Genomic DNA, 8,298 nt, shown 5'->3' with positions numbered 1-8,298 from the left:
AAGGAATAGTCACATGCAAGGACTTCAATGCCTCCAAAAACTTCCCAAATTGTTTATCCAATTTTGCTTTCTGAAACCTTTGTGGGAATGGTAAAGGTGGCATGTAGGCTTTAGGTGCAACATATTTGGGCTCCTCTTCTTTGCTCTCCCTCTCCTTACTTCCTTTTTCTTCCACTGAATTTTCTTTCTCAGCTTCAATTCTAACTTCAACTTCAGTTTGTTCATCTCCTTCTCTGCTTTTCTTTTCTTCAACTTTCTCTTCAATATTTTTATCCCCATTTTCCAATATTTTTCCACTTCTCAATGTAATAGCCTTGCAATGCTCCCTTGAATTTTCTGGTTGGCTAGGAAGCTTCCCAAATGCTTTGTTACTTGAAGAGCTAGCTTGTTGAGCTATTTGATTCTCTAATATCTTGTTATGTGTTGCCATTTGATCCACTTTAGATGCTAATTGAGAAATCATTTCTTGTTGACTTTGATGGCTCACAAGTAGAGTTTCAATCATAGACTCCAATCTAGCTGTCTTGTCTAGTTGTGCTTGTTGTGGTAGAGGTGGAGCAGGTACATTTTGAGGTTTAGAAATTCCAGGAGGAGGACCTCTATTCTGCTGAAAATTCTGATTTTGTTGATATCCAGAAGGTTGCTGAAAATTCTGATTTTGCCCTTGTCTACCTCCCCAAGAGAAATTTGGGTGGTTTCTCCATGCTGGATCATAAGTTGCAGAAAATGGGTTACCACCTGGTCTTTGATTGTAGTTCCCCACATAATCCACTTGCTCACTTGAAAAATCTTGATTAAGTGCAGAAAAATTAGTTGCACAATTGACATTTGCGCTCAATTTCTAGTGTATTACGGAACCTCCTGAAGAATCTACTTTCATACTTAACTTGTCCATCTTCTTTGTCAAAGCATCAAACTTAGCATTAATCATATTCATGGCCTCAAGCTCAAACATACCAGCTGGTTTCTTGATCTCATTCCTCTCACAACTCCATTGGTAGTTGTTATAAACAATTTTATCAAGAGCAGAAAAAGCTTCATCTTCAGATTTCTCCATAAGGTCACCTCCAGAAGATGCATCAATTGTACTCCTAATAGCTGGTGAAACTCCATTATAAAAGTGTTGAACAAGCATCCACTTAGGAATCCCATGATGTGGACATCTCCTTTGCAAATCCTTGTACCTCTCCCATGCTTCATACAAGCTCTCATCATCTCTAGGTTTAAAAGAAGTCAGCTCATTTCTCAGCTTAGCTGTCTTGCTTGGTGGAAAATATTGAGCTAAAAATGCTTGAGAAAGTTCATCCCATGTTGTGATAGAACCCGGTGGCAAAGAATGTAACCACTCTCTAGCTCGGTCCTTCAGAGAAAAAGGAAATAATCTGAGTCGAATTGCATCATCAGAAACTCCATTTATCTTCAACATATCACTGATCTCAAGAAAGTGTGCCAGATGCACATGTGGACTTTCACTTGGATTTCCTCCAAATTGTGCTTGTTGTACCATTTGACAAAGTGCAGGCTTCAATTCAAAATTATTAGCTTCTACCCTTGGTCTTGTGATACTTGGCATGAAATCTCCAATGTTAGGATAGGCATGATCCTTCACAGAGCGGTTGTTATTGTTGTTGTTGTTGTTGTCAGCCATTTCTTCTTGTACTTGCTCTTGCTCTTGTGCTCTTTCTTGTTGTTGCTGAGCTTTAATTTCAGCTTTTCTTCTCTTAGATTCTGCTCTTAAAGCCTTTGCTGTCTTCTCTATTTCTGGGTCAAAGAATAAATTGATTTCTTCACTTTTTGTCCTTCTCATAAAATATAGCACCTGAAAAACAAAAAATAAACAAACTCTCAAAGTAAAATGGTAAAAAGAAAATAAAATAAAATGCCCAAATTAACCAAACAAACAATCGTTCAATATCAAGCAAAAATCAAATCCCCGGCAACGGCGCCAAAAACTTGTTGTGACTAAAATCCGCAAGTATACGGGTCGTCTCAAGTAATAAAGTGATGAATCAAGTATCGTTCCCACGAGGATTTGCTGTTTGATTACTAAACTATGAATGAAGCGATTATTTGGGCTAATGATTAATGAATAAAAGGTAAATGTAAATGAGCAAGGTAAATTGATTAATCTAATTGAAATGGGTAAAGAGCAAACAAATAAATTCTAATTCTAGCTCGCAATTAAACTAAAATTAACAATGGGTAATTTAAACGAAAGTCTAATTATGGTAAAAGTGATTCCAGAGTTGGGGGTTTGTGCATAAATTAATTGGGATTTGTCTTGGGCGTTCCAATTTTTAGGGAAAAATAGAGTTTGAAGGAAATTGATTCTAAATCCCTTTGATATCTTTTTCAAGCAAATCAAAGCGTATTCTAAAATAACCAAACCTACTTTCGTATGTATTTGATTATTTTAAAACCCATTAAGTTTTGTAACCAATGATTAATTCCTCTTAAAGTCCTAGTTTATTTCTAAATCTAGGTGATTTTAAGTTCCAATCCTTGATTAACTATCAATGACTTTCACCTTTCGGTCCTTCAATCAAAGATTAACACAATACCCAATGGGTACCAACATTAGGCAAGTAAATCAAGCACACAAGGAAGGAATCAAAACTCATATTCATGTAAAATAAGGAAATACCAGTCAAATCCACAAATTAATCTAAAACATATTTCCCAACTCAAATCTAAAGAAATTACTCACTCATGATGGTATTTACAAGAAATATAGATGGAAGAATAAAGAAAAACATGATAAAAGGACTGAAATAGGAAAACCCAGGTGGAAGAACCAAGGTCTCTGGTTTCTGGAGCTCCAAACTCGTGCAGCAGCTCCTTCTTCCTAGAGAATGGCGTCTTCTCTCCCTCTTTCTATATAATTTTCTTTCCTTTTTGTTTTTCCTCCCTTCCTCTTTTCTCTTTTGGCAAAAATAAGGAAATGATGAATTTATATGGTCCCTAAAAGTTACCCTAAAAGTAAATAAAAGACAAGGAGTGGATAGAAAATGAGGTGTAAAATTATCCAAGTCAGCAGCACTATTCACGTTCTGGGCATTCTGCTTAGGGTTCGGCTTAACCCTAAGCAGCTTCTTAGCAAATTTAGCCTCTGGTCGCACTGTCTGCTTAAGGTTAAGCAGACCTTCAGCAAATCTCGGCAGACTTATAGTAAAATGGACTTTTCTGCTCATGCTTGACTTGTGTTGCACCTTAAGCATTGCCGCTTTACCCTGAGCATGACCTTAAGCAAGGTCTTAAGCAAATTTCGGCTGGTTTGCTCTTTCAAGGCTTGATTTCTTCAACTTTCCTCCATGCTTAAAGAATCCCAAATTTCTTCAAATCACTTTCTAATTCACTCATTGACCTTCGATTTGCCACAAAATCCTATAAAAAACAACAAAATTACGAAAATCAAATATAAAGTATCTAAAATTAACAAATAAGATAAAATAAAGCTAAAAACATAAAATACACTAAGATATGAGGGCAAAATGGATGCAAAACTACCCTAAAATGCCTATATGAAATGAGTGTAACACACTTATTTAAAAATAAAATAAAATTTTAATAATTGAATTTGATTAAAATTAATAAAAAAATACTTTATAATTGACGGACGGTTATCCCAACTAATTATTATTTTTATAATTTTCTTAAATTTTGAATTGAAACCATGAAGCCGATGGGTGGCCATCTCAACTTGAATATCCATAGGAAAGGTTATCAAAGGGATTGATTAAGGCTTTCCTTTTCCAGAGTCCATTTATTAACAATAAAATTTTCATTTTTCTATTCTGACGACTGTTCTTTTTCTACAAGAGCTCGCTTTCCCCTCTCCCTGTATTGACCTAAATAATAATTCAAGCTCATTTCGGAAAATTTAATTTAATGTGTTAATAATTTTCTCAACATTGATAAAGATTTCATGATAAAGATGTGTATAGCATGTGCAGACATACGAGTAAAAACAACAAAATAATTTTAATGATATAATCTCATATTTACTAACTCTTAAAACAGAAAATTAAATTGCAAGTTCTCTATAAATACTAAATGATAGTATGTTATAAATAACAAAACTAAAACTAAACTTTAATTTCGGAATTTATAACATTTTAATAAATAGAATTGCCATTCTGTATCATCAAGTTCCTCATTCGGTTCCTTTACAGTGTAGAGAACATGGCCATTTTACTCTTTGCATGGTGCCATTTAATAATGCTAATGCTATCCTAATTTTTTTTATACGTAATTTTTTTTTTAAAATGATCAAAAATTAAAATCACTGTTGCCTTCTATCTTTGCAAAATGGACAAGGGAAAATAGAATAGTGTTGAAGCCATTAAAATCCATGCCTTGGTCTTCTCGGCCACACTTTTCTCGATAGAAGCAAGTATTATAATGTATTTGTATATATATATATATATATTTTTTTTTCTTTTTTTTTCAATCCTTTGGTAAGTGATGCTTCAAAAAATTTATACTATCTCTATTTATTTTTATTTGTTGCATTAATCTTTTTTTCAAAAAAAAAAAAAAATTATATATATATATATATATTAACCACATGCGCAATGCAAATTCAGTTTCTTAATTTTTTAAAAAATTAATATATAAAAAAATAGCTAATAATAATAAATATGGGAAACTGTGATGTAGAGCTACTGATATTTAATTAAGATCAAAGAAAAAAAGGTTGTAATTTGAAGTTTTCTTGTTGTTTAAATTAACTTTGGAGTATAAAAATCTAATTTTTTGTTAGTATAAAGTCCAACTCAATTATAAGAAATGAAGATAGAAAAATAAAAGTTCCATTAAAAAAATGGTGAAAGAAGAGTGTTTGTTTGCTTCTTTGGTCTTCGGTCTTCATGTCCTACAGACATTACAAACAAATAACTCATAATATGCAAATTATTTTTCCTCTCTCCATTCGGATTATAAATACCAAATGCTTACTCTGATTTTTTATAACTCAACTTTTCAACTTTAGCTTTCCACTTAAAGAGAATGGCTAGTCTACTATGGTTTGCTCACTTTCTCTCCTTCCTTTTGTTTCACTTGCATTTCCAAGCTGGTTCTTCTCTACCTTTTTCTTTCAATTCCTCCTCTGCACCCATGCCGTGCCAACATGACCAGAGTCTTGCCTTGCTTCAATTCATGAAAACCTTTTCTATTAGAAGTAATGCCTCTTCCTGGGATTTCCTTTACCCCAAGCCTTATCCCAAGACAGAGTCTTGGAAAGAGGGCACAGATTGCTGCTTGTGGGATGGGGTCACTTGCGAAATAGAAACAGGTAATGTAATTGGCCTTAACCTTTCTTCTAGCTTGCTCTATGGTACCATCCATTCTAATAATTCTCTTTTCCTCCTTCCTCATCTCCAAAAGCTTGACCTCTCCAACAATGACTTCAAGCAATCTCAAATTGTGCCTCAATTTGGCCAGTTTTTGAATTTAAGGTATCTTAACCTAAATCACTCTGTTTTTGAGGGCCAAATTCCATTAGAAATTTCTTATCTGCCTGCTTTGGTTTCGCTTGATCTTTCTAAGAACCCTTATTTGATACTTGAAACCTTTATTTTTAACGAGCTTGTTCAAAACCTGACCCAGTTACAGCAATTGGACTTGAGTGAAATAAACATGTCCTTGGTCGGGTCTAGTTCCCTGATGAATTTGTCTTCTTCTTTGACATCTCTCAAACTCAGCGAATGCCAATTGCTAGGGAAATTCCCAGATATCAGTCATCTATCCAAATTGGTTTTATTGGACCTCTCCTATAACAATTTTAGTGGTGAGATTCCATCCTCATTGGAAAATTTTAAACAGCTTGATACTTTATACCTTTCCAACAACAATCTCAATGGTCAAATTCCTTCCTTACTCGGAAGCCTTAAGGAACTCTCCTCATTGGACCTCTCCTATAACAATTTTAATGGTGAGATTCCCTCCTCATTTGAAAACCTTAAACTGCTTGACAGTTTGTACCTCTATAAAAACAATCTCAGTGGTCAAATTCCATCCTTACTTGGAAGCCTTAAGAAACTCTCCTCATTGGACCTCTCCTATAACAATTTTAATGGTGAGATTCCCTCCTCATTTGAAAACCTTAAACAGCTTTATTATTTGGACCTCCGCGACAACAATCTCAGTGGTCAAATTCCATCCTTACTTGGAAGACTTAAGAAACTCTCCTCATTGGGCCTCTCCTATAACAATTTTAATGGTGAGATTCCCTCCTCATTTGAAAACCTGACACAGCTTTATTATTTGGACCTGCATAACAACAATCTCAGTGGTCAAATTCCATCCTCACTCGGAAGCCTTAAAAAATTTTCTTTTTTGGATCTGTCTTATAACAATTTTAAAGGTGAGATTCCTTCCTCATTTGAAAACCTTAAACAACTTCAAATTTTGGACCTCTAAAACAACAATCTCAGTGGTCAAATTCCTAATTATTTTACAAACTTCAAACAATTTTACAGGTCCCATCAATTTCCAAGGAAGCAGGCTTTCAAGGTTAGAATATCTCGATTTATCCAATAACTTGTTACATGGCCGAATTCCAAGTTCAATTTTCAAACTTGTGAACTTAAGTGTTCTCATTCTTTCATCCAACAAATTGATAGGAGAAGTCTCTTCTGCAGTTTGCGAGTTAAATTCTCTTGAAATTCTTGACCTGTCAAACAATAGTTTGAACGGCTTCATGCCACAATGTTTGGGAAATTTCAGCAACAATCTTTCAGTATTGCACTTGGGCATGAACAAATTCCATGGAACCATCCTTGAAACGTTTTCAATAGGCAACAACTTGAGATATTTGAACTTCAATGGTAACCAATTGCAAGGGAAAATTCCACCTTCCATCTGCAATTGTATAAATTTGGAAATTTTAGATCTTGGAAACAATAATATGGATGACACATTCCCCCATTTTCTGGAAACACTTTCGAAGCTACAAATTCTAATTCTAAAATCCAATAAATTTCATGGTTTGGTGAAAGGGACCTCTACCAATTATTCATTCTCAAAGCTACGAATTTTTGACCTCTCCAACAACACGTTCAACGGACCTTTACCTGCAGAGTATTTCAATAATTTCAAGGCAATGATGATCTTTGATTTGAATATGAAATACATGGGAGCACCAAATTATTCTTCATATGATTATTCTGTGAGTCTGACACTCAAAGGCTTAGAGATTGAGTTGGTGAAAATCCAAACACTTCTTACATCCATTGATTTGTCGGGCAATAAATTCACAGGGGAGATCCCACAGTCAATTGGAAAACTTAAATCACTTAAGTTGCTCAACTTGTCTCACAATCAACTCACAGGCAATATTCAACCATCATTGGGGAATTTGACCAATTTGGAATCTTTAGACCTCTCTTCAAATCTTCTTGTTGGAAGGATTCCAATGCAGTTGACATATTTGACATTTTTGGAAGTGTTTCGGGTTTCACATAATCAACTTGAAGGACCTATTCCGGAAGGAAAGCAGTTCAACACATTCGATAGCACTTCATATGAAGGAAATTTGGGATTGTGTGGATTTCCGCTAGAAAAATGTGACAGTGGGGAGAGGCAACAACCAACAGCATCAAAAGAAATTGATTCCAAGTCTAAAATTGGATTTGGATGGAAAGCTATATCGGCGGGGTATGGATGTGGAGTAATATTTGGTATTGCAATGGGATATGTTGTGTTTAAAACAAGAAAACCTACATGGTTTGTGAGGATGGTTGAAGGTGAAAGGCATCGAAAGCTAAAAAGATTTAGCAATTAATGTTCAAAGAGAAACTTTTCAATGTGACTGGTGTTTACAGGTATTATTTCGTGATATCTCTTGCTTTGCATATAATCTTAGGTTAATTAGCTTTCTTTTTTTTTTTTTTTTTCTCTTTTTATATAAATATACTTAAATTGTTTTTTTAGGAAATAAATTATTCTTATTGTTAATTAGCACAATATTTGATCTTATTGTTATAAGATTTTATCCATTTACTATGAATTTCTTACAATTCTTTTTTTTTTCTTTATGAATTTTCTACCTTCTTAGGCAGATGAAGAACAAGTAAGAAGATGCGGCCAAATGAAGATACGGTCTTGGATGCATAGCACATGTGAATGTGGGGGCAAATCTAGCACAATTGTTCTATGATGTATAAATTTATCTTGTTATGCTTCTCTCTTTGTCTTTGTTTTCTACATATATAAGTTTTCTTCGATAAAGATAGTTTTTGTATATCTAAAAGTGGGAGTTGGTGTGACAATTCATTTTAATTTAGCTATCGTGTTTGG

At 34.2% G+C, this 8,298-nt stretch overlaps 1 protein-coding gene and 1 non-coding gene across 2 annotated transcripts; both read left to right on the top strand.

Moving 5' to 3' along the window:
• Positions 1-1,145: 1,145 nt before the first annotated feature.
• On the top strand, positions 1,146-1,252 carry LOC131173731 (small nucleolar RNA R71). The gene has a single exon (XR_009144045.1). It is a non-coding gene; the product is annotated as a small nucleolar RNA R71 (small nucleolar RNA).
• A 3,755-nt stretch (positions 1,253-5,007) lies between these two features.
• Positions 5,008-7,807, top strand: LOC131173030 (receptor-like protein 9DC3). Its single transcript, XM_058134684.1, has 2 exons — positions 5,008-6,220; positions 6,480-7,807. Exons 1-2 carry the CDS (start codon positions 5,008-5,010, stop codon positions 7,781-7,783), a joined length of 2,517 nt encoding a protein of 838 aa, XP_057990667.1. The 3' UTR covers positions 7,784-7,807.
• Positions 7,808-8,298: the final 491 nt, after the last annotated feature.

Source organism: Hevea brasiliensis, chromosome 14 (assembly GCF_030052815.1).
Source record: "Hevea brasiliensis isolate MT/VB/25A 57/8 chromosome 14, ASM3005281v1, whole genome shotgun sequence".
NCBI lineage: Eukaryota > Viridiplantae > Streptophyta > Magnoliopsida > Malpighiales > Euphorbiaceae > Hevea > Hevea brasiliensis.
This window is presented reverse-complemented; position numbering and strand designations above follow the sequence as displayed.

Excerpts from the sequence above, each read along its gene's own strand:
- LOC131173030 (XM_058134684.1), top strand. The coding sequence starts at position 5,008 with ATGGCTAGTCTACTATGGTTTGCTCACTTTCTCTCCTTCCTTTTGTTT. Across the intron at positions 6,221-6,479 it reads CTCCTATAACAATTTTAATG|GTCCCATCAATTTCCAAGGA; the intron begins GTGAGATTCCCT and ends ACAATTTTACAG.